The sequence below is a fragment of the Hemitrygon akajei genome, chromosome 16, assembly GCF_048418815.1.
Source record: "Hemitrygon akajei chromosome 16, sHemAka1.3, whole genome shotgun sequence".
NCBI classification, from domain to species: domain Eukaryota; kingdom Metazoa; phylum Chordata; class Chondrichthyes; order Myliobatiformes; family Dasyatidae; genus Hemitrygon; species Hemitrygon akajei.
The window spans coordinates 76,509,774-76,535,063 of NC_133139.1; the positions used below are offsets into that span (position 1 = coordinate 76,509,774).

The 25,290-nt window shown below is 41.7% G+C and overlaps 1 protein-coding gene across 7 annotated transcripts in view; it reads left to right on the forward strand.

Annotated features, from left to right (window-relative positions):
- LOC140740200 (GEM-interacting protein-like) overlaps positions 1 to 25,290 on the forward strand; it is a 117,778-nt gene that overhangs the window by 49,851 nt on the left and 42,637 nt on the right. For all 7 annotated transcript variants that reach the window (XM_073069238.1, XM_073069233.1, XM_073069236.1 and 4 more), the window contains 3 exons: positions 581 to 656; positions 6,941 to 7,010; positions 16,208 to 16,333. In XM_073069238.1, the coding sequence (XP_072925339.1) occupies positions 581 to 656; positions 6,941 to 7,010; positions 16,208 to 16,333 (272 nt within the window). The remainder of the gene's footprint in view (positions 1 to 580; positions 657 to 6,940; positions 7,011 to 16,207; positions 16,334 to 25,290) is intronic.

Consider the following 25,290-nt stretch of genomic DNA (forward strand, 5'->3'; position numbering starts at 1 on the left):
AACTGGTCCCACTTCCCAGAGGCAGCAATCAGGGCATGAAGTTCACTGCAAGAAATCAAGAGCTTAGAAGATCAAACCTTCAGCCATGCAGGGGTCTGTGCCTCTGTCGATCACCACCTTTGTATCTCACCATGTGCAATATCAGCTAGCTGTTTCATGAAACTTGAAGTGTAATGGGCACAGCATCTCCGCTCGGTGCAGGCCCAAAAGAATGTTTCTTTCCCTGGTGAAAACTTTGGTAAGACTTGCTTTCGATTCTTGAAAATCTTATGCCTTCAATTCTCAATGTAACTAGAATAAATGCTGTCTTTATTAAATAATTATCACTATCAGTACTTAATAGTGTCAATCCCATCTGCAGCTGGGTATTGTAGAAATATACCCTGCACACAGAGTAGTGAAGGCCAAACCCCAACGCAGTCAACAAGGTGAAAAGGAGGCTTCAGTTTTGATGAGAAGCTTTGAATTCCTCCATCACCCCTGCTGACTTCCTCCCAAATCAAGAAGGCATTATAAGAAACTGTGGACGATTTCTTTAATCTATTGTCAATTTAACGGTCTACTCTTCTTCCTCTTCCAGCACGGTGGACCTTTTCATGACAGAACCAGACAGCAGCTTAACTTCTCCTGAGCATTCTCCAGAGGAGGAGAGTCTGGTGAGTCCTCTGTATTGACGTGTCAACCTATTATCATCAGAGAAGTTTAAATCCTCTAACCATTGTCAGTTTCTTTGATATTGAAGTTGTCAGACTAGATACTAACTTACAAAGAAGTAGTAATGCTCCAGGACTTCTGATGAAACCTGTGAAGTAAACAATTGGGGACATGGTTGTCAGTTATGCAATCTTTACAACTGCAGAGTCATTTGTTACGTCAGCTTTGGGGAGGAACTACCTTGCAGATTGGCCACGCTTTATTGGAGTATCAAATGGGAAACAATTTGAAAATTGTGGAACCAGTGGCTTACACAGTACAGGCTCACGCAGACCACAAAATTCCCTGTTCAGTGTCCAGAGAAGCTGAGTGGGCTGATGATCTTCATTTAAAACCAGTCACATACTGATGTTTAAAATAAGGAACGATGCCCTGGGATACAGACTGTGGGATAACTTGAGGGGCTGAATGGCAACTCTTATTCCTAAGAGGAACTGGAATTGGTTTATAATTGTCACAAGTACAAAGTTACAGTGAAAAGTTTGTCCTGCATACTGTTCATGCAGATCAAATCACTACACAGTGTATCAAGAATAAAGAATTTAGTGGAAACAGCTATAGGGAGAGTGCAGTTCAGAGAGATAATAAGGTTTCAAAGGTACATTTAATGTCAGAGAAATGTATACAATATACATCCTCAAATTCTTTATCTTCACAACCATCCAAGAAAACACAGGAGTGCCCCAAAGAATGAATGACAGTTAAATGCTAGAACCCCAAAGTCCCCCATCTCCCCCCACATATAAACAGCTGCAAAGCAACGATCCCCCTCCCCCACCAGTAAAACAAAGCATCAGTGGCCCCCACTAAGCACTCAAGTGTGCAGCAAAGCATCGATAAAGACACAGACTTGCAGTACCCCAAAGATTACTCATTCACCCAGTAATTCAACATACCACAGGCTCACTCTCTCCCCCTAATAAGGGAAAAAAATGTGTCCCCATTTCACAGTGAGAGGGGAGACATAACAAACAACTCACTGATTTACAATGTTAAAAGTCTAATGCATTGCTTTTTCTGAGCTCTGTGCCCAAAGAACTCGGGTCTCTGGGCACACAGCCAGCAGCCAGCTTGCTGCTTTCGATCTTCCATCTCCCACGACAGACCAATTTCCTGTGGAGGCACCAATCTCCAGTCCACCTGCATCCAGAACCATGAAATCCTGGAATCCTGAAGTACGCTAGTCTTCCAGGCCGCGTCCTTGGTGGCAGGTCAGGGTCTTCAAAAGAACCGTGAAAGAGAAAAGTAGAGATATTAAAGATAGAAATAGAGGTTTTTCCAAAGATGCAAACAAAGGGGTCGCTGTTGGGCGCCATTGTCCTCCTAAGCTCATAACAAAGTAGACTGTGAAGTCAAGAGTCCATCTCACCATGGGTGGCACAGTAGTGTATTGATTATTACAAGGCTTTGCAGTACAGGTGACCCAGGTTCAAATCCCACCACTGCTTGTAAGAAGTTTGTACATTCTCACTGTGAATGCATAGGTTTCTTCAGAGTATTTCAGTTTCCTCCCATTGTTAGCCTACCAGTTGGTAGGCTAATTGGTCGTTGTAAATTCTTCTGTGATTGGACTAGGATAAAATTGGGGGATAGCTGGGTGACATGGCTCGAAGGACCAAAAGGATCTAATTCTGTGCTGTATCTAGATAGATAGATGGATGGATTCAATAGTCTTATAGCAGTGGGGGTAGAAGATGTCCTTGAGCCTGGTGGTATGTGCTTTCAGGCTCTTGTATCTTCTGCCTGATGGAAGGGGGGGGGGAAGAGAGAATGCCCAGAGTGTTTGGAATCTTTGATTATGTAGACTGCTTTACTGAAGTAGTGAGAAGTGTAGACAGAGTCCAGGGAGGGAGGTTGGTTTCTGTGATGTGCTGATCCGTGTCCAGAACCCTCTGCAGTTTCTTGTCGTGTGCAGAGCAGCTGCCTTACCAAGCCATGATGCATCAGATAGAATGCTTTCTATGGTGCATCAATAAAAATTGATAAGGATCGATGGGGACATGCCAAGTTTCTTGTGCCTCAGGAGGATGAAGAGGAGTCGGTGAATTTTCCTGGCCATGGCATCTGTGCGGTTGGGTCAGGTCAGTCTGTTGGTGATGTTCTCTTCTGAGAACGAGATGCTTTCAACCCTCTCAACCTTAGCATTGTTGATAAAGACATGAGTGTGTGTGTCCCCCCACCCCACCCCCACCCCAAATCAATGAGCAGCTGTTCTGATTTGCTGACATTGAGGGAAAGGTTGTTGTCATGACGCCATGTCACTGAGCTCTCAATCTCCTTCCTGTACCCTGACCTGTCATTATTTGAGATGCAGCCACTGTAGTGATATCATCTGAAAACTTATAGATGGAGTTAGCAGAATCTGGCCACACCATCATGAGTGTCCAGGGAGTAGAGTAGGGGGCTGAGAATTATACTTCTCCCAATCACTGAACAATTGGGAATGTTTGTGAGGGCTACTGCAATGTTACCCACAGATAACATGTCTTCCAGCAAGTGGCATGTAATCAGCTTGGGCGAGTGTGTCGCAGGGAGGAGAAATCCTACCTAGCAGAGTTTATTGGAAAGAAAAGTGAAATTGAAGAGTGTTCTGAATGAACTACAAATACTCTCGAAGGCAGATAAAATAGTTGCTGCTCTTGCTTTCAGTAAAGAGTCCAAGTCATGCAGCACGAAAATGGGTCCTTCAACCCACTCCTGTCCATTTACATTAATCTCCTTCTCTTGCATTTTGTCCATATCCTTCTATGCCTGTCCCATTCAAAGTCTCTTAAATTTAGTAACTGTATTTGATTCCACCATCTCCTCTGGCAAGTTGCAGGTATCAGTTCCCTCTCTTGTGTAAGACATAAACTGTCAGATCCCCTTTAAAATTCCTTTCTCCCATTTGAAACATGAGCTCCTTTGCTTTTGCTACCCTTCCCAAGGAAAAATAATTCAAAATACCCAGTATATCATAGCCCAGTACATCACAACTAAAGCACTCCCAACTACTGAGTATATCTCCATGAAAAACTGTCATAGGAAAGCAGCATCCATCATCAAAGATCCTCACCACCCAGGCCATGCACTTTTCTGGCTGCTGCCATCTGGTAGAAGGTACAAGAGCCTCAGGATTTGTACCACTAGGTTCAAAAACAGTTACTACTCCTCAACCATCAGGTTCTTGAACAAAGGAGGATAACTACATTCATTTGCCCATCCATTGAGATGTTCCCATAACTGGTGATCTCTCTTCAAGGAATTATCTTGTAATTTCATGTTCTCGTTATTTACTGCTATTTATTTGCATTTGCATAAGTTTGTTGTCTTCTGCACTCTGGTTGATCTTTCATCGATCCTGTTTTAGTTACTATTCTGTAGATTTGCTGAGTATGCACATAGGAAAATAAATGTCAGGGTTGTACATGGTGCATACATGTACTCTGATAATGAAGTTTACTTTGAACTTCTAATTTATATCCCGCTATTAGATCACCTGTCAACTTCTTTCATTTCAGGGAAAACAAGCCCAGCTTACCTAATCTCTCCCCATTAATAAACCTTGAGAATCCAGGCAACATCCTGGTGAATCTCCTCTGTCCTGTCTACAGCACAACTGCATCTTGTAGTGCAGTAACCAGAACTACACATATCACTCCAATCACATCCTAACTAGTGTTTCATAAAGTTGCAACATGGCTCTCAAGTTTTATATTCTATGCCTCCACTTACGAAAGCAAGTAATCCATATACCATATCTTCATCAGCCTTACTACCTGTGCTACCACTTTCACGGAACTATGAACTTGATCATCGATTTTGTTTGGTGCCCTGCCAGTTACTATATATATCCTATCCCATCTGACTTCACAATGTGCATCACCTTGCACTCGCCAGAATTAAATGCCTTCTCTCAGTACTCCCCCCTCCCAGCCCCAACTTTCCATCTGATCTGCAACTTGTCTCATAATCCACAACAACAGCTGTACTGTCACCTGCATGCCTACTAATCATATCTCCTACATTCACGCTTAAACTATTAAAATGCAGTCAGCGGCACTTCATTAGAAACACCTTTACACCTGCTCATTAATACCAATATCTAATCAGCCAGTCAGGAGGCAGCTGTTCAAGAGTCTATGCTGTTGTTCAGACCAAAATTGGGAAGAAAGATGACTTTGACTGTAAAATGATTCTTGGTGCCAGACGGGGTGGTTTGAGTATCTCAAAAACTACTGATCTCCTGGGATTTTTATGCACAATGGTTTCTAGAGTTTATAGTGAATGGTGTGAAAAAACAAATAAAATAAAGGAAATCCGATGAGCAGAGGTTCTGTGGGCAAAAATGCCTTATTAATGAGAAAGGTCAGAGGAGAATGGCCAGATTGCTTCAAGCTGACAGAAAGGTGACAGTAACTCAAATGACCACATGTTACAATAGTGGCATGCAGACGAGCATCTCTGAATGCACAGCACGTCGAAGCTTGAAGCGGGTGGGCTACAACATCAGGTTCCACTCCTGCACCTAATTAAATGATTAATTAATTAACAAACAAACATGAGGACATCTCTAAAGCAGGGGCGACACTGTAACGGAGTGGTTGGCACAACACTTTCCAGAACCAGAGATCCAGTTTGTAAGGAGTTTGTACATTCTCTCGTGACTGCGTGAGTTTCCTCCAGGTGCTCTAGTTTCCTCACACAGTCCAAAAACGTTCCAGTCAGTAGCTTATTTGATTATTGTAAATTGTCCCATGATTGGAGTAGAGTTAAATCATGGGATTGCTGGGTAGCACAGCTCAAAGGGCCAGAAGGGCCTATTTTGTGTTGTATCTCAATAAACAATAAATAAATAAAGTGGCTGCTGAGTGTATATATATCATAAACAACAAGAGTCCCAGCACTGATCTCTATGGTAACCACAGATCACTAACTTCCAACACCACTCCCTGCCTCCCACCACCTACCCACAACTTTGTATTCCATTAGCAAATTTGCCTTGGGTCCTGTGTGATTTAAACTTCTGGACCAGCATTTCCCGCAAGACCTTGTCAATGGTGTCGAAGGGACTTGTGAGTCCTGGTGCAGAGTACCCTACAGGTTAACTTGCAGGTTGAGTCAGTGGTGAGGAAGGCAAATGCAGTGTTAGTGTTTGTTTCAAGAGGACTAGAAACAGAAACAGGGAAGCAATGCTGAGGTCTCACTTGGAGTATTGTGACTAGTTTTGGACCCCTCGTCTAAGAAAGGATGTGTTGACATTGGAAAGGGTTCAAAGGAGGATTGCAAAAATGATTCCACAAATGAAAGGCTTATCATATGAGGAGCATCTCACGGCTCTGGGCCTGTATTCGTTGGAATTTAGAAGATTGAGGGGGCATTTTATTGAAACCTTTTGAATGGTTGAAAGACCGAGGTAGAATGGATGTGGAGAGGATTTTCCCTGTGGTGGGGAAGTCTAGGACCAGACAGCACAACCTCAGAGTAGAGGGACGTCCATTTAGAACAGAGAAGAGGAGGAATTTATCTAGCCAGAGGGTGGTGAATCTGTGGAATTCATTGCCATAGGTGTCTGTGGAGGCCAGGTCATTGGGTATATTTAAGGCGGAAGTTGATAGGTTCTTGATTAGTTAGGGTGTGAAAGGTTACGGGGAGAAGGCTGGGGAATGCGGCTGCGAGGGAAATGGAACGTTGGAGCAGATTTGATGGGCCAAAGTACCTAATTCTGCTTTTGTGTCTTATGTTTTGATACACCTCTCTTAAAACTATATTGTGCTGATCTCTTACATTATGCTTTGTCTGTTGTATTGCCCTGCTCTGCATCTTCTACAGTCTATCTCATCCTGTACCTCAAACAGAGCTTGCTCCAATGTTCAGTGGTTAGAAATGGGTGGCCTCAGAGCCCAGCAACTTCACCCCTTCCAGCATCCCTGCACATGCTGCCATTCCTTCCCAAATCTATCTTCCCATCCAAAAGAAACAGCCCCATGTATCACACAGCTCCGCAATGTCAACAACCCTCTCCTGAGTTCAGGAGGGTCATCTCAGCAGGATTTTATGATGAGTAAATGGCATAGTTTTTCCCCACTTTTGAGTTTTTAGGTGCGGATCACAACTTCAGACCCAGCTCCCTCAACTAATAGTGTATCAAGAAAGGATGGTGAAGTGCCTCTTAACTGTTATGTTTAAGATCCTGAGAGCAAAGTTTTAATCAGCAAGTCATTACTTCCATTGTTCCTCCCTTCAGGTGAATGAGGATTTGCTCCCAGTATGCCATGATCACGTAATGGAGGAGCGGGATGAATTCCAAACTTCAGGTATGGCTAATTGCAAACCTCACTTGCTCATTGCAGACCAATTATATCTGGTGCAAAGGTGATTTTGGATTCATCTTTCCCATTTGGATAAATAAACCATATCACCAGGATACTCAAAGTTTAATTGGCCCAGAAACTAAGTAATTCTGCCCGAGGTACAGCTGAATGTGATTATCTCCTGAACCAGAGGTTGAAGATGGATGTGCAGTACAGACTGCCCACTCATTATGTGAAGGTTTACCCACCCGGCAGAAAATATCTACACCCAGGAAATCCACCCAGTTGTCTCCCAAATGCTCAGTCGTATGCATGGGTTCGCTCTAGTCAGGCAGCCGTACTCTGGGGAGAAATCTTACCTCCAGCCTTAGCCCCAGAAACATAGGTGACTCACTGAGCCAACCAGTAAATATAGCTGAAATTTCAAGCACTCACAACAGCCAGGATGTAGAAAATGTCATCAGAGTCTAAGCATTTGGGGAATTAAACACAGAAGGTGTGGCTGATGCCAGAATGGCTGTGATTTCCTTCTTCAGTTCAATGCAATGATAAAAAGGTAGTTGCTAATAAGCTGCATGAATAGTATTATGTGCGACAGTGTCTTTGAAAGATTTGGATGATCTGCTTATTGAAGAGGTATGAATAAACTATCAGATAGCTGCGTTGCCAATATACAGCGGCTGCTTTTGTGTTCTGTGATTTTGGCACGTTCCTTGTATGGGTTCCTGACTGAACTGGACTATCTGGCTCTTCTGCATTTTTAGTAAGTGTGTCAAGTTGTCAAGAACAGTTAGGGCAGTACTATCTCAGAGCTAATCAGCGTATGCCAGCCTCAGCCTGGAGCCAGTGCAGTGGCCCCATTACAAACGCACACTCTTCTCTTTAATAACGTAATGAAGACTCACGCAGGCGCACTACTGCTTTGTTTCCTGTGTCGGGTAGGTAGGTTCCGACACATTTATACACAGATTCCCTGATAGCATACGTGTCTTTGATGTCTTTCAATGACGCGAGTACACAGAGCAAAATTTCAGGATCTGCACGTAGACCATTAATATTCTCCATAAAGTTGTGTTAAGAGAAAATTTACCTTTAGACTTTGTTATAGTAATAGGCACAGTCTACAGAATAGGCTAATCTAGAGTGACTGGAGAGTGTGATGACTGTGGGATGGGTACAGAGACCCAGAAGGTGTCATTGGAGGACACCAGAGTTCAAAGTAAGCTTATTGTCAAAGATTTTATATACAACCAAGAAGAATACAAGATCAACTTATTTGCTGATGATGTTCTACTTTATCTAACAAACCCAGTGCAATCGTTGCGTAAATTATCCTATAGATTAGAAGAATATGGGAAAGTATCAGGTTACAAAATAAACTGGGACAAAAGTGAAATTTTACCTCTTACTAAAGGAGACTATAATCAATGTCGATCAATAACCCAGTTTAGATGGCCGGCAAATGGTATAAAATATTTAGGTATAAGAGTCGATAATGATATAAAAAACATATACAAATTAAATTATTTACCACTATTGAAAAAAATTCAAGAAGATCTTGATAAATGGATGGTATTACCAATAACATTAGTAGGTAGAGTAAATACCATAAAAATGAATATATTCCCTAGATTACAATACTTATTTCAATCACTACCAATACAATTACCCCAGAAGTTTTTTCAAGAGCTGAATAAATATGTGAGGAAGTTTCTTTGGAAAGGTAAGATGTCAAGAATATCGTTGGAAAAATTGACATGGAAATTTGAGCTAGGAGGGTTACAACTTCCAAATTTTAAGAATTATTATAAAGCAAATCAACTTAGATTTATTGCATCCTTTTTTGAGAAAGACAAACCGGCGTGGATCAGAATAGAACTAGATAAAATAGGAGGAAACATACCAGAAGACTTTATATATAAATGGGAATCTAAATGGATACGGGAAAAGAAAGAATCTCCTATATTAAAACATTTGATTGATTTATGGAATAAGATAAATGTTGATGATGAGACAAAGAAATCCTTATTAGCAAAGAGATCTTTAATCCAAAATAGACTTATTCCTTTTACAATGGATAATCAACTTTTATATAATTGGTTTCAAAAAGGGATTAGATATATAGGAGATTGTTTTGAAGGAGGTATATTAATGTCATTTGATCAATTAAAGAATAAATATAAAGTATCAAACAACACTCTTTTTTGTTACTTTCAACTAAGGGCTTACTTAAGAGAAAAGCTAGGTCAAACAATGTTACTACCGAAACCCAATGAAATAGAAACTTTAATTCAAAAAGGAAAGATTAAAAAATTTATCTCTTGTATGTATAATTTGATTCAAAAACAGGCAATTAAACAAGGAGTCCATAAGTCAAGACAAAAATGGGAAAGTGATTTGAATATCAAAATTGAAGAAAAAAACTGGTCAAGACTATGTCTTGAGAGTATGACAAATACAATAAACGTTCGATTAAGATTAGTGCAATACAATTTTTTACATCAACTATATATTACACCACAAAAAATAAACAAATTAAACCCAAATCTATCTGATCAGTGTTTTCGATGTAACCAAGAAATTGGTACTTTTTTACATTCTACTTGGTCCTGCTCCAAAATTCAACCTTTTTGGACAAATTTAAGAGTTTTACTGGAACAAATCATTGGAATACAACTTCCACACAACCCAACATTACTTTTACTAGGTAATATTGAAGGGATAAAACCGATAGCCAGATTGAATAAATATCAGAAAGAATTTATAAAAATTGCATTGGCAGTAGCCAAAAAAGCTATTGCAGTGACTTGGAAATCGGATACATATCTAAGTATAGATCGTTGGAAGAACGAAATTTATGGCTGTATTCCACTTGAAAAAATCACTTACAATTTAAGAGATAAATATGAAACATTTTTGAAAATTTGGCGCCCTTATTTACAAAAGACAGGATTAAATATATAGGTGCTCCGAAGATGAAATAATTGGTTACTTGGGGAAAGAAATAAATGCATACACCAAAGTTATTACGAACTCCGTGGAGCGTGTGGGGATCTTCCAATATCCAGGCATTCCTTTTTTTTTTTCTCTTTCTTTTTTTTAGGGATGTTAGGGGGGAGGGGTTAAGGGGAGGGGGGCTGGGTAACATTTTTTTTTCTCATACACTTTTATTTTGTAACTATTTGAAAACAATAAAAAAAGTTTAAAAAAAAAAAAAAAAAAGATTTTATATACGTACATACACACACACACACACACTCTCTCTCTCTCTCCTCCCCCTCTCCCTCTCCCTCCCTCCCTCCCCTGAGATTTATTTGCTTGTGGGCATGTGCAGTAGATTCAAGAAACGCAGTAGAATCAATGAAAGAGCATACCCAGCAGGATGGACAGCCAAACCAATGTACAAACGACAACAATTATCGCAAATGCTAAAGAAAGAAATAACAATTATAAGTAAATGAGCAATAAATATCGAGAACATGAGTTTAAGACTCCTTAGGCTGTGGAAACAGTTCAGCGATGGGGCGAGTGAAGTTATCCTCTGGTTCAAAAGCCTGATGGTTGAGGAGTAATATCTGTTCCTGAATTTGATGATCTGGTACCTGAGGCTCCTATGACTTCTTCCTGATGGCAGCAATAAGAAGACAGCATGGCCTTGGTGGTGGGAGCGGGGGTCCTTACCCAGGGAATTCTCATCCGTGATCCTCACTGGTGTTTACAGACAGCTAGCTTCAGCAGCTGAATCGAAGGTCGTGACAATTCAGCATATAGGAGGGAGATTGAAAATCTGACTGAAATGTGCCACAACAACCTCTTACTCAATATCAGCAAGACAAAGGAGCTGATTATAAGCATTGCAGCACTTCTGCTGAGGAGTTTGCAAAGATTCGGCATGACATCTAAAACTTTGACCGACGACTTATAGATGTGCGGTGGAGAATATATTAACTGGCTGCATCACAGCCTGGTATGGAAGCACCAATGCCCTTGAATGGAAAATCCTACCAGGCCATCACAGATAAAGCCTTCCCCACCATTGAGTACATTTACTTGGAACATCATCACAAGAAAGAAGTGTTCATCATCAGGGACCCCCACCATCCAGGTCATGCTCTCTTCTCACTGCTGCCATCAGGGAGAAGGTACAAGAGCCCCAGGACTTGACACCACCAGATTCAGGAACAGTTACGATCCCTCAAACATCAGGCTCTTAACCAAAGGGGATAACTTCACTCAACTTCACTCTCCTCTTCACTGAAATGTTCGTGGTACCTATGGACTTACTTTCAAGGACACTTCATCTCCTGTCCTCGAATATTTATTGTTTATATAGCTATTTAGCTAGCTGGTGGTGTAGTGGCATCATCACCATACTTCAAGGCATATGGTCCCAAGTTCAAATTTAGCCAGCTCCTTGCAATGCTTTCTGTCTGTGCTGGGTTGAGCATTGAAAAACAGTCAAAATGCTTCAGAATTGGCAAAAGTGCTGCATGAAAAGCAGCAATATATTTATTTATTATTTATTTGTTATTACTGTATTTATTTCATTTTGTATTCCACAGTTTGTCTTTTGCACACTAGTTGAATGCACAAGTTGTTGTAGTTTTTCATTGATTCTATTATGGTTATTATTCTATTATGGATTTATCGAGTATGCCTGCACAAAATGAATCTCAGGGTTATACATGGTGACATATACAGTATGTACTTTGATAATAAATTTACCTTTAACCTTGACGAATGCTACTTATGTGGAATACATGCGACGAGTGCAGGATCGATAGGAAGGATGAGTAAATGAACTACAGTAGTGTTATGGGGCAGTGAGGAGGGTGGTGTCATTCAAGCAGGGGGAGTAAAAGGTAATGTTCTAATGCAAGGGTGGAGTGTAATTAAGAGGACAAACAATATTTTCGTAGCCTTAAATTTCCTGCCTGGTGCTGAGTTTAAGGACATCTCCTTGGGACTTGAGAGGGACCTAAAGCAAGAGTAGAAAGATCTGCCTGGGAACCACTGATACAGCTAGAACTAAGGAAGAGATTAAGCTGAAGGTTATGAGCTGCTAAGGTTCACATTGAAAAGCAGAATGACAAATTTGATATTGTTTGGATTATTACCCGAGCCTTGTGCAATTGTACAGGATGATTACAATCAGAGGATTGAAGATTTCTGTGGGTGAAATGAATTTCAAATCACGGGACACCAACCAGAGTAAAGGGAAAGGGGGAACTGTTCTACTGTGATAGACTTCACTTGAATTGTGCTGTGGACCACATCCTAGAGAATGGAACAGCTAGGGGTGTAGATAAGGCAATAGACTAAACAATAAATCCTCAAAACCTACAGTGGTATTGTACTGTAGATAATAAAAAGATCAAGGGAATATTAATCTAGCAGTAGACCAAGCAAACTAAACAAACAGTAATGAAGTGGAAGAAGAATTCATGGAACATGTTGGAAATGCTTTCCTAGATTAGATTTTTGGGGAAGTAATGAGGGAACAGAAATAACAGAATCTACCGGAAACCATGTAGGTCTGGAAAGAGAGAGACAGTTGCATTTCAGATCAAAAGCCCTTCATCGGAACTGAAAATAGTGAAAATCAGTTACAGACATAACATCCCAAATTACCAAATTACAGGAAGGTTATTAATAAGGTTGAAAGTGTGTAGAGAAGGTTTACAAGGATGTTGCCGGAACTTGAGAAACTGAGTTACAGAGAAAGGTTGAATAGGTTAGGACTTTATTCCCTGGATCATAGAAGAATGAGGGGAGATTTGATAGAGATATATAAAATTATGATGGGTATAGATAGAGTGAATGTAAGCAGGCTTTTTCCACTGAGGCTCGGGGAGAAAAACACCAGAGGACATGGGTTAAGGGTGAAAGGGGAAAGTTTAATGGGAACATTGGGGGGGCTTTTTCACACAGAGAGTGGTGGGAGTGTGGAATGAGCTGCCAGATGAAGTGGTAATTGAGGGCTCACTTTTAACATTTGAGAAAAACTTGGACAGATACAAGGATGAGAGGTGTATGGAGGGATATGGTCCAAGTGCAGGTCAGTGGGATTAGGCAGAAAAATGGTTCGGCACAGCTGAGAAGGGCCAAAAGGCCTGCTTCTGTGCTGTAATGTTCTATGGTTCTATCCCCATTCAAAGAGAAGAAATGGCGTATTAACCTGACATCACCATTTGGGAAAATGTTGAAATCATTAAGGGGTTGGTTTCGGTACTCTTGGGGAATTGTAAAAGGACAAGGCAGAGTCAACTTAAACATTAAAGAGAAACCAAATTTGTTAATTCTACCTCTTTGTTTGAGATTATAACTAGTGGATGAAATAAGAGGGAATTTGATGCATTTGATCTTGCAGAAGGCCTCTGATTCAAAGTACGTTTATTATCAAAGTATATATGCAGTATACAATCCTGAAATTCGTCTTCCCCACGGACAGCCAAGAAACAAAGAAAATTATGGAACCCGTTTAAAGAAAAACATAAACCAACCCTCCCCCAGCCCCACATGCCGAATAAAAACAAATTGTACAAATAATAACAAAAAAATTAAAGAAAAATACAGAATATAAAACACAAATTTGAAAGTGTCCAGGCAGATTCAGTTCAGCTCAGCATCCATTATCGGCAGATTGCCCCAATTCAAAGTTGTCCAAAATAGCAACAGGAACAAGGAGCAACCAGAAACACATCATAGTGTGAACTACAGTGTTATTGCATTGATTAGACTTTGCCGAAGATCCAGAACTCCAGCCCCTCTTCTAATGTGAGAGAGAGAGATATATCTCTCTCCCTCTCTCCCTTCCTTTGAGAACAGAGGGAGAGAGGGATCATCACTCGGATATACCTTCCCTTATCGACAGTGAGCAAGAGGCTGTTAGACAGTGCTGAATACCTGCTCACCTTCCGCACATGCCTCGATAATTTCAAGTTGCTTTAAATGACAAGATCGAGGAGGAATGCAGTCAATCATGATAAACCATCTCGCAAACCATCTCCAGGCTTCTCAGCCTCGATATGCACTCTCTGCTCTAAGCCTCATGGGACATCCTCGGAGACGACAAAGTGCCAGATCGCTCAATCGACCCGAAAACACACTGCCAAAAATGTAGAGCACAAGTTCCAAGAGTAGCAGGGCCACACTTGAAAGAAAAAGAAGATGGGAAAGAAGAAGTTTCATGAACCGTCTGGAGGATGTCACCCTTGATCGCCTTGTTCACAGGTGCCATCTGCTTCCGGAAGATAAGTTGCCACTCAATGGATTCATATGCAAAATTAGGGTAAATGGGATTTGGGTGAAGTATTGGAGTGGATTGAGGATAGCTAATGACCATAATGCAAAGAGTAGGAATAGTGGATCATTTTTAGGTTGGAATCTGTGACCAGAATGGTACCACAGCAATCAGTGCTGGGGTCCCTGCTCCTCACAGTCCATTGGCACAAACATTGAAGGTGGAATACTATATGGAAACTGAGAAGTTATTCATGTAGGTAGAAAAGCAGAGAGATTTTCAAATAACAAAATCTGCTGGTGTCCCAAGGAATCTGAGTATTTTACATGAATTAGGTTAGTAATTAGGAAAGTAAACATTATTTTGCAGGAGGATTTCAGTAAAAGAACAAAGACATCGTACTGGAATTATATAGGACTCTGGTGAGAGCGCACTCAATGCAAATAATTTTAATAACTTCTTTTCACACAGATGATGCAGTTCAAAGTGTTTTACAATAGGATAAAAGTGAAAACATGACAATAAAATAAAAATAAACATGAAATAAATGACAAAAAGATGTTATTTAAAAGTAAGGTTAGATAGGTTTTGAGCTGACATTTAAAGGTATCAGCTGAGTCTGCATCCCTTATAGTTTTAGGTACTGAATTCCACAGTTTAGGAACTTCATTCAAAAAAGTTGGCCTGCCAATTATGGTACAGTATGGTCCCCCTATCAAAAAATAGATACACCTTCACCAGAAGCAATGTAACAAAGGTTCATTAAATTAATTCTTGCTGTCAGGGTTTGTCCTACAAGCAGAATATAAGCAGACTTGCCCATCTCTCCCATTGAGGTGAGGTGATCTCATTGAAGCATTCAAAACTTTCCAGGGCTTGACAGGGCAAATATTGGGATGTAGTTCCCCCGGGTGGAGTATCTAGAACCAAGGTTCACAGGCTCAAAAGTGCATCCTAAGAGATTTCTGCCCAAGAGGTTTGTGGAGTCTCTGTCACTGCAGGTAGTCGTGAGTAAAGTTAATAAATCTTTGGTGGTTTTTTTTTGGTCAGTAAGGGAATCTAGGGACATGAAGTCAGTGCAGGGCAGTAAAGTTCAGGTAAAGGATTAACAATGATCCTGTTGAATGGCAAGGCAGACAGAAGGAGCCAAGTTGCTTATTCCATCTCATCTCTCCTTTATTAGTATGAAATAAACTTTTCTTCAATGACCAGTCTCTTACCTTAAAATTACAGGCAGCCTGTCTCCCACCAGCAGGTTTATGATTTTTCACTGGTAAAGTGATGACGTTGTTTTACACCACAGGTTATTTATGACATGGAATGCACTTCCTGTAACTGACTTTAAGTTAATTCAATAAAAATTTTCATAAGGGAATGGGACAGAATACCTTAAAGGGAAGATTTAGGGAGTTCTGAGAGAATGTCGGTGTGGATTCAGTGAATCCATACTTCTACAATGTTAATTTATACTCCATTCCCAAGCTCCTCAGCTCGACTTCAGACAATCTGATCACAACCAACCTTTGGCTTCCCACCAAAAAAGAGTACAGTCCCTACAATATTTAAATGAGTTCAACACACAAAAAAATACTGAACCTGTTTGCTGCTTTAACTTCAGTTCTCATCACAATAGGCATCTTGGTCCTTCCCTATTGCTAGTTTCCTACTTTGTGCTATTTCTGTCAACCACGTATCTCATTTGTAACCTTTTATATTTATCTTTGTTCTTCCCTATCTGGCGATTTCTTTCTCCTGTACAGATTCTATGTGTGTTAATTAATCCTATTCTTGCTATCCTCCCTCTGACAGTCATCAAGAGATATTGCTACTTAGTGCTGTTAATCTCTTGATAGTCCCTCCAAGGTCAGACTATGTGGGCCCTTTTTCTGTCTGTCGGACCCTGCACGTAACAAACCATCCAGGCTGATGATCCTGTGTCTCTTCACTCTCTCTGCAGTGAAAGAAGCTGATGAAATGCTGCTGAAGTGTGTAGGGGGTGTCGATTCTGCACTGCTCTATGCCAAACTCTGGGCCAAGTACACAAAGGACCTGTTGTCATGGATGGAGAAGCGGACTTCTGCTGGTGGGTGATATGACAAGCAAGTTGGTGTATCTTAATCCTGGGCCTGTTGCATTGCCAGTAATTCAAAGGGGCGGTGGGAGGGGGGGGGGGGGGGGGGGTTGGTGTGTGTGTGTGTGTGTGTGTGTGTGTGTGTGTGCTGTCAGCATGGATAGAAGAAAAGCTAACACTGATGTTGTCACACTAAAAGCTTGCTGTGCCTTCAGAAAATGTGTTACTGGCTGAAGCATAGCATGGGTATCGGGAATCACTGTGGGCAGGTGTGACCGTGGTCTTGTACTACTGTGCTGGGTTGGTGGTAGTGGTGGGGCCTGGGGAATGTCTCTCAATGTTGACGTTGCGGTTTCAATGTCAGTACTATGCTAATGTGGGGTACTCTGTCAATATCGCTTGGGTGGTGCTGAGCTGGGGACGAGGGGGCATGGTTGGTTGTTTATACTCAAATAATACAAAATTAATGTCAGATGAGAGTGCTCACTGCTGATATTACTGTGGGGCAAGTTGTGATGTTTCACTTTAGTGTCAGTAAGATTAGGGAAGACATCTTGGAGGCTAAGTCATTGGGTATATTTAAAACGGAGGTTGATAAGTGCTTGATCAGTAAGGGAGTCAAAAATTACGGAGAGAAGACAGGAAAATTGTGTTGAGAGGGATAATAAATCAGCAATGATGGAATGGCCTAATTCTGCTGTTTTGTCTTATAATAACAGCATTCTTGCTGTTATTATCACTGTGACTAAAGCAGGGCTGACATAACACCACCCACACACAGCTTCCTCCTCCACTGCACAGAATGCAGAGACACCACATCACAAGCACCGGTGTTGTCACCTTTGCAGGGGAGATATTCTCAGTGGCGGTTCTACCTTATAGCAGCTGTAGCTCTTCCTTGGTGATAAGGTGCGTATTGTTCTGTGAATGGCTGTGCCGGTTAGTTTGGATATAATGAGTGGTTCTGGTACTGTATAACGCTGCAGTACAGATTCTGCCTCCGTGCCAGATTTGAATATGACACTCAAGAACATGAGACCACCTCTCTTTTGTAGTGATGTACATCAATCAAATACACCAAGTCTTTAAGGTACAAAAACAGACTGAAAATACAGTTTGGCTTTGAGTTGGTTCACATCTAATATAATATAAATGAAATATTCCTCCCATCCACTGAAATACCTTATCATCAGAGGACTTACAGCAAAAAACAGAGCTCATTTCACTGTGCCACTTCCTCCTCTGTTGTGTAACTGCTTTGATGATAAGACTCTCCATACAGTGATTCCTGTGATGTTTTCCTCCTCCTTTAATTGTGACTTCCTTTCTACCATCATTATGAGCCATTGAATACATCTTATCTGTATCCCCACCTCTGTTGTCATCCCCCATCCTCCTAGATAGAGCAGGTATAGTGTTTACTGGGTCTTGACTTTCCCTCTGACTAGCCTCCATACCAAACATGGCATCCATTTGCCATTTCCACCACATCCGATGAAGTTCCACAACCCATAGGTCTTCCCTTCCACTTTCAGCATTACAGTTTGGCCGACTCGCTGGTTTATTTCCATCACCACTCCCCTTCCCGCACACTTTTCTACACAGCTGTAGAAGATACAGCACTTTGCTCCCAACATCCAGGGACACAAATAGTCCTTTAAGGTAGATTGGATGGTCACTTTACAGAGGAACCTGCATTCAGACTGTAAAGTGACTTTCAGATTCCAGTTGCCTTTGTGTTAATTCTCCATCTCTCTCTGGCTCTGTTCAGTTCATCTGCTGCACTTCACCTTCTGTCTGAGCATACAGTTTCAATATTAAATACAACAATTTCAGATATTTACATAATCATCTCTTCAGCACCCGCCCCACATCCATGCCATTCTACATAATCCCCAACTGCCTGCTTTAGGACTGTATGTTTCTATGCCTTGCCTAATGAAGTGCATGTCTAAATGTCGTTCTACTACCTCCTTTAACAAGATCTAGATATCAGCCACTCTGTATGAACAAAACCTTTCCCTCAAATCTCCTCTAAATCTCTTTCCTCTTGCACCTTAAATCTTTGGCCTTCTAATTGTGAAACCCCTCCTACTGGAAAGATCCACCCAATCTATGATTCTCATAAATCTGTGTACCTCAGTCAGGTCACCCCTCACTCCAGGGGAAACAAGCCCAGCCTGTTCAATCACTCCCCAAAGCTGATGTACTTCAATCCAGGTGAATCCCCTCTGTACTTCAATTCAGGTACAATCTAGGTGAACCCCCTCTGTGCTTTCTTCCAACACAACCACATCCTTTCAAAAGTGCAGCAACCAGAATGCGCACAGTACTCCAAAACTGGTCTAATCAATGGATTGTAAACTTGTCAAATAACATCCCAACTTTAATATTCTATAGCTATGAAGCCAAGCATGTAGTGTGCCTTCTTCGCCACCTCTGGTCGTCCATTACATCCGGTGTTCCCAATGTGGTCTACTCTACAATGGTGAGACCCGACGTAAGCTAGAGGACTGCTTTGTTGAGTACCTCCGTTCCATCCAGCCAAAACCAGAATTTCCCAGTGACTAACCATTTTAATTCCTATCCCCATTCCAATTCTAACATGTCGGTGCATGGCCTCCTCTTCGGCCACCATGAAGCCACTTTCAAGATGGATAAGCAGCATATAATATTTTGTCTAGGTAGCATCCAGCCAGATGGTATGAACATCAATCTCTCCCATTAATTCTTTTCCATCTTCCCCCACCCCACCCTTCCCTCTTCTTCTGTTCCCCACCCTGGCCTCTTATCTTGGCCCAAAATGTCAACTGTTTATACATTTCTTTAGATGCTTCTTGACTTGCCAAGTTCCTCCAGCATTTTCTGTGTGTTGCTCATCATCAGTGCTGCCACTTTCAAGGAATGGCAAACTTGAATTCAAAGGTTTCCCTGTCCAACGTTACTGTGCTATTTAACTTCACAAAATGCATCCCCTGGAATTAAACCCCATCTACCAATGCTCTGTTCAACTTTATGTCTGATCAGTATCTCCCTGCAGCCTAAGAGAATTTCTTATGACATCTAATGCCTATCATCAAGGATCCTCCCATCCAGGTCATGTTCACTTTTCGCTGTATTGTCAAGTAAGAGGTATGGAAGCCTGAAGTCCCACACCACAAGGTTCAGAAAGAGCTACTCTCCTGTAGCTATTGGGTTCCTGATCCAAACCTACACAAAACAAATCCTACCTCAGCAACAGAAGATTACAGACCTGGTCTTGCATTATCATGGACCTGTCTTTGATTGTGCCTGTTTTTGTTCTGCACTCACGTCCAGCTTTTGCAGTGTTTTACACTGTATGATATGATTTTTATTCTGTGTTTGTGCATTTGACAATAATCTCAGTTTGACCTCCACCCCCTTGATACTGACATGTTCCAGACTATCAGCATACTCCTCCTTAAACTCACTATCTTTCCTGTCCTTCTCCTTGGTGAATACCATTGAGAAGTATTCACTTAAGGCCTTGCTCACATCCTCTAGTTTTGAAGTGAGTCATTCTTTCCCTGGCTCCCCTCTTGCTCCTGATACCCAGTACTGCTATTAAGTTACCCTTCTAAAATTAGATCATCTTTTCTCTTTCCACTCCCACCGTTTAATCCACCAAGCGTTTCCTACAGCTTTGACCTCCAGTTAATTTTTTCACCTCTATTCGCTTGTTTTCTCTCACTTGCTCACTCACTTTCAAGATCAGGCCTCATTAATCTATCAACCAGATGGCTTTGGCACCTTATAACCTTATTAACCCTGGCTTTGCCCTATTAGATATATTCTCTTGTTTCGAAACATCCTTTCACTACACCCTGCAAATGAAAACTTTTTTTTTAATCTTCTACTTCAGATGTAAGTGCTTTGATTCTACTTCATGGAATACTGTAGACCCCCCATGCACTACTGTGAACTTGCTTCTTTTTAATAGAACATAGAACATACATAAAAGAGTACGGCACAGGAACAGGCCATTCCGCCCACAATGTTGCGCCAAACCAGCTAAAAATCAAATCAAAAACACCCAAACACTAATCCCTCTCACCTATAGGACATGGAAGGATATTTACAGTAATGTCTTGTTATACAGTTGGTTTTTTTTTTGCTTTTCACTGACATATACGAATCCTGATCAGTGTCCTGTCTGGATCTACGTGTCCTGATGCTGTTCATCATTGTAACACTCCCTCACTATATCTGTGGATGACAATAAACGATTGGGCCTGAAACATTAATTCTGTTTCAATTTCCATAGATGTTACCTGATCTGTTGAGGGTTTCTAGCATTTTATTTTTCTCTTCCTCTCTTGGAATGTATTTCTGTGTTTTTGGATTGCACAGCTTCCCTTTCACCTGACTAACTGCTTTCATGGTACCTCTGATCACATTGGACTAACGCCAGTTCCAAAATAATAACGCAGTTGCTAGGGCGTCATTTCGGGGAAAGCCAGTACTGCATTTCCTCAAAGTATGAGAAAGGGAAGAGGAATTAGTGGCTGTTTATTTTAGGCAGAGGAGTAAAAGCAGACCAATTTTGGGAGAGTGATTCTGAAAGAATTATGCCAGCATTTATTGGTTATGATTGCAATAATTTATAATTCAACAAGTTAGTGGAAGTTAATCAGAATTATGGACAATGAATATTGGGAGGCTGCTGTAATAACAGAATAGGTGAAACAAAAATGTGATTGAGCAGAATAACAGAACTTGATGTTTCTTTTGAAGGGCTGGGGTAGCAATAGGAGAAGACGTTCATGGGTATGCAAGAGGTTTAAATGGAATTTGTGTTCATAGATTTCTGATGGTCAATATAGACAAGGTGGGCTGAAGGACGGTATGACTCTATTAAACATTTTAAGGTTAAATAGGTTCAGTAGTTTATTTAGACCCACAACTGTGTCATTTGGGCACTAAAAATGCCCTTGAAAACAGCATTGATCTAATTTAAAATAAGGTTCTGTGCTTGTTGTGGAGGATTCACATTCCTTGTCAGACCAAAGCTTCTTCAAGCAGATCACTCATCTTTAAAAGGGACTTCGGGAAGCTGTGAGAAACGACCATGGATTTTAGTGTATCTCACAGATCACACAACATAGAAATGGGGTAACCAATCCCCACTGGATTTATATTTCATTGGAAACTCTTCCCAATCTTCCCTCATCTAAATCATCTGCTATCAACTTCTCCCTCATATTTGTCCAGTCAAGATTTAAATGTACGTTATTTATTTCCATCACTCCACGTGGTGGTGACTTTCTTGTGGAGTTGCCTATGAATTTGTTGGTGACCATTGGTGGCCTTGTGCTATGCTATTCCCACATGCAAGCATTCTTTTACAGTCTACTCCATTTTAAAGACTTCGAATGGGTAACCACTCAGCCTTTTTCTCAAAAGTAAAAAGAGCCAGTCTCCCCCTTGCTTTTGTGCAAACACACACATTTTTGTTAACATGCTTGTAAAGTATTTTGGGCCTTTTCTGTTGCCTCACATTATTGCAGTGTTGGCTAACCAAGACACGAAGCAGATTTAGCATAGATTCCCCTTTGCCATCCAATTTCTAAATGGACATTGAAACCATGAACACTTCCTCAATACTTTGTTTCAGTATTTTTTCTACATTTATCATGTGTTGCATTGCACTGCTGCCACAAAGTTAACAAATTTCTCGGCAATTGCTGGTGACATTAAACCTGATTTTGATTCTGATTCTCCACGTCGCAGTTCAACTCTTCTGTGATAGGATAGAGGACCTGAGAATCCAAATATCTGCACTGACGTTGGTGCTGTCCGAGAGGGCTGGGAAGGCTTGCTATTCATAGCTGGTCTATCTAGCAGGGAGTAAAAGGAGCCGGATGGGGGGCGGTGGGGGGAGGGGGTTAGGAAAGCACTATCGCTCGAAACCAGAAATAAACACAGAATGCTGGGAGTACTCAGCAACTCTAAAAGAGAGAAAAGCAATGTTAACGTTAGAGATAAGTACTTCCCTTTCCCGTTCCCATTTCAATATGTCCACCTATGGCCTCCTCCATTGTCATGATAATGTTACACTTAGGTTGGAGGAGCAACACCTTGTACCCATCAGGTGGCCTCCTACCTGATGGCATGAACATTGATTTCTCAAATTTCCAGTAATGCCTTTCCCTACCCCCTTCACTAATTCCCATCCCCTTGTCCCTCTCTCATGTTATCTCCTTGCCAGCCCATTGCCTCCCCTCTGGTGTTCCTCCACCTCCCCCCGCCACTTTTTTCTTTCTTCCATGGCCTTCTGTCTCTTTCACCAATCAAAGTCCTAGCTCTTTGCTTCATCCCTTCCCCTCCAGGTTTCACCTATTGCCTGGTGTTTCTCTCTCTCCTCCCCCCACCTTTCAAATCTATTCCTCAGCTTTTTTTCTCCAGTCCTGCCGAATGGTTTTGGCCCAAAACGTTGACTGTGCTTTTTCCCATAGATGATGCCTGGCCTGCTGAGTTCCTCCAGAATTTTGTGTGAGCTACTAGGATTTCCAGCATCTGCGGTTTTTCTCTTGTTTGTTATTGGAGATAGATAACCTTGCATCAGAAACAGCCATTTCTGACAACTAATTGGAAAGGCTGGTTATCTAAAATTGTTCAGTTTGAGCCCTGAGGGCTAAAATGTGGCTACACTTGAGGAGAGGCTGTTCCTGCATTAAAACTGTAAGAATGTGGAGAGGTCTAGGTTCAAAGATAATTTATTATCAAGGTATACATATGTCACCATATACAACCCTGAGATTTGCTTTCCAGCAGGCATCCTCAGTAAAACCAAGAAGTACAATCAAATCAATGAAAGACCACATCCAACAGGATGGACAAACAACCAATGTGCAAATAACAGCAAATTGTGCAAAAAAAAATAAGCAATAAATATTGAGAACATGACATGCAGAGTCCTTGAAAGTGAGTTTGTAGTTTGTGGGAACTATTCAGTGATGTAGTTATCCCCACTGGTTTAAGAGCCTGTTGGCTGAGGTGTCATAACCCTTACTGAACCCGGTGTCGTGAGTCCTGCGGTTCTTGTACCTCCTTCCTGATGGCAGCAACAAGAAGAGAGCATCGCCTGGGTGGTGAGAGTCCTTGATAATGGACGCTGCTTTCCTGTGACAGCACTTCAGTGTTGAGGAGGGCTTTATCTGTGATGGGCTGGCCCTTGTACACTACTTTTTGTAGCTGGCACAAAAACTTTTTAAGTGTCCAGTTGTGGCAGTGGGATGGAGACTTGAAGTGATAAGTTGGAAGCCTGGAATCATTCAATCTGTGTTAGTTTCCCCAATGCAGGGAAGAACATATTGTGAACATTAAGTGCTGTTAATTGGAAAAAAAGGAGGAATTTTTTTCATACAGGAATGTTTGGAGAACTGAGTAACGAGGAGACCTGAAAGACAAATTGTCGCATTCCTACCTACAGCTGCTGTGAGGAACAGTTGTTGATAAAGTGATAAGATTGGAGTTGGGGAGTAGCAGTCTGTTTGGGGTACTGGGAGATGAGGAGAAGGATAGGAGTTGGGGAGAGGCAATCTTTGGGCTGCTGGGAGATGAGTGGGATTGAAATTGGGGAGAGGCAGTTTCTTTGGGATGCTGGGAGACAAAGGGGATTGGAGTTGGGGAGAGGTGGTCACTTTGGAATGCTGGGAGATGAGGGGGATAGGAGGGGAGATGTAGTCTCTTGGGATGCTGGGAGAGGAGGTGGATATCTAGTAGTAACACATTAGAGGTGATGAAAGTTACAGAGGACTTGTTTTAGGAGTGCCTAAGGCAGTCCTGTGTTGAGTTCAGCATTGACTAGCAACTCCTGCAATGCTGCTGGTGTCAGACTGCATTGGTCTCTGCTGTTCCTTTGGATTAATCAGCTACATGCTGAGGGGGAGCCTAATGCATAGGCAACAGCTTGCTCCCCATATCATTTTGCCTTGGTTTGTGTATCGACCTTGTAGACAGCTAGGATGCAACAGCTGCGGTCGACCCTGACCAATGGGGTGCCTCGTGTTTTATTTGGAAGTTGATGGGGCGATCCCAACCTTTGTTTTGGGTGGGAAGTGACAGTGAAATCTGAACGGAAGGAAATAGAGAAGATGTGATAAATAACCCAAGCGATTAAGGCAGAGGGAAAGCTATAGTTATGAAACAAAGACAATGCCCCAGAGCAGATGTGAACAAGCAGAAGAAACTGGAAAAATAAAATGGAGACCAAGGCCTAGTGGAGAGCCACAAGGCTGTGTGCTTAGCCCCCTGCTCTACACTTCTGACTGTGAGGCGAAGCGCATCTGAACGCCTTGTTTAAGTTTGCTGACAACACCACTGTCGTTGGCTGAATCAAAGATGGTGATGAATCAGCATAGCAGATTCAGATTCAGATTCAGTTTATTGTCATTTAGAAACCACAAATGCAATGCAGTTAAAGAATGAGACAACATTCCTCCAGAATGATATCACAAAAGCATATGACAAAACAGACTACACTAGAAAATCCACATAACGTTTGGCAATCCCCAATCCAGAGTCCGGAGAGGCCGCTGCGTATTAATATCGCGCTACCATCTTAGCACGTTCCCCGGAAAGGAGCTCCAAATCCATCAGACAAACAAGACCAAAAACTAAAGCTACAAGACCTGCACAAAACCACATAGTTACAACAGTGCAAACAATAGCATAATTGATTAAAAAAAACAGACCATGGGCACAGTAAAAAATAGTCCAAAGATGTTAAAGGACTAAGTTCAAAACAAATCACTACACAGTTTCCAGAAGTCCCCAGGGTCCCGACAGACTCGCCATCCCACACTGACGGCAGAAGGGAATACCCCCGCTATGGACTTCCTCGGCGCTGCCCAACTCAGCCTCACAGATGCAGCACACAACGAAAGCTCCGTCAAACCCAGCTTCACAGACGCAGCACACACCGAAAGCGACCTGACCGCAGCGGA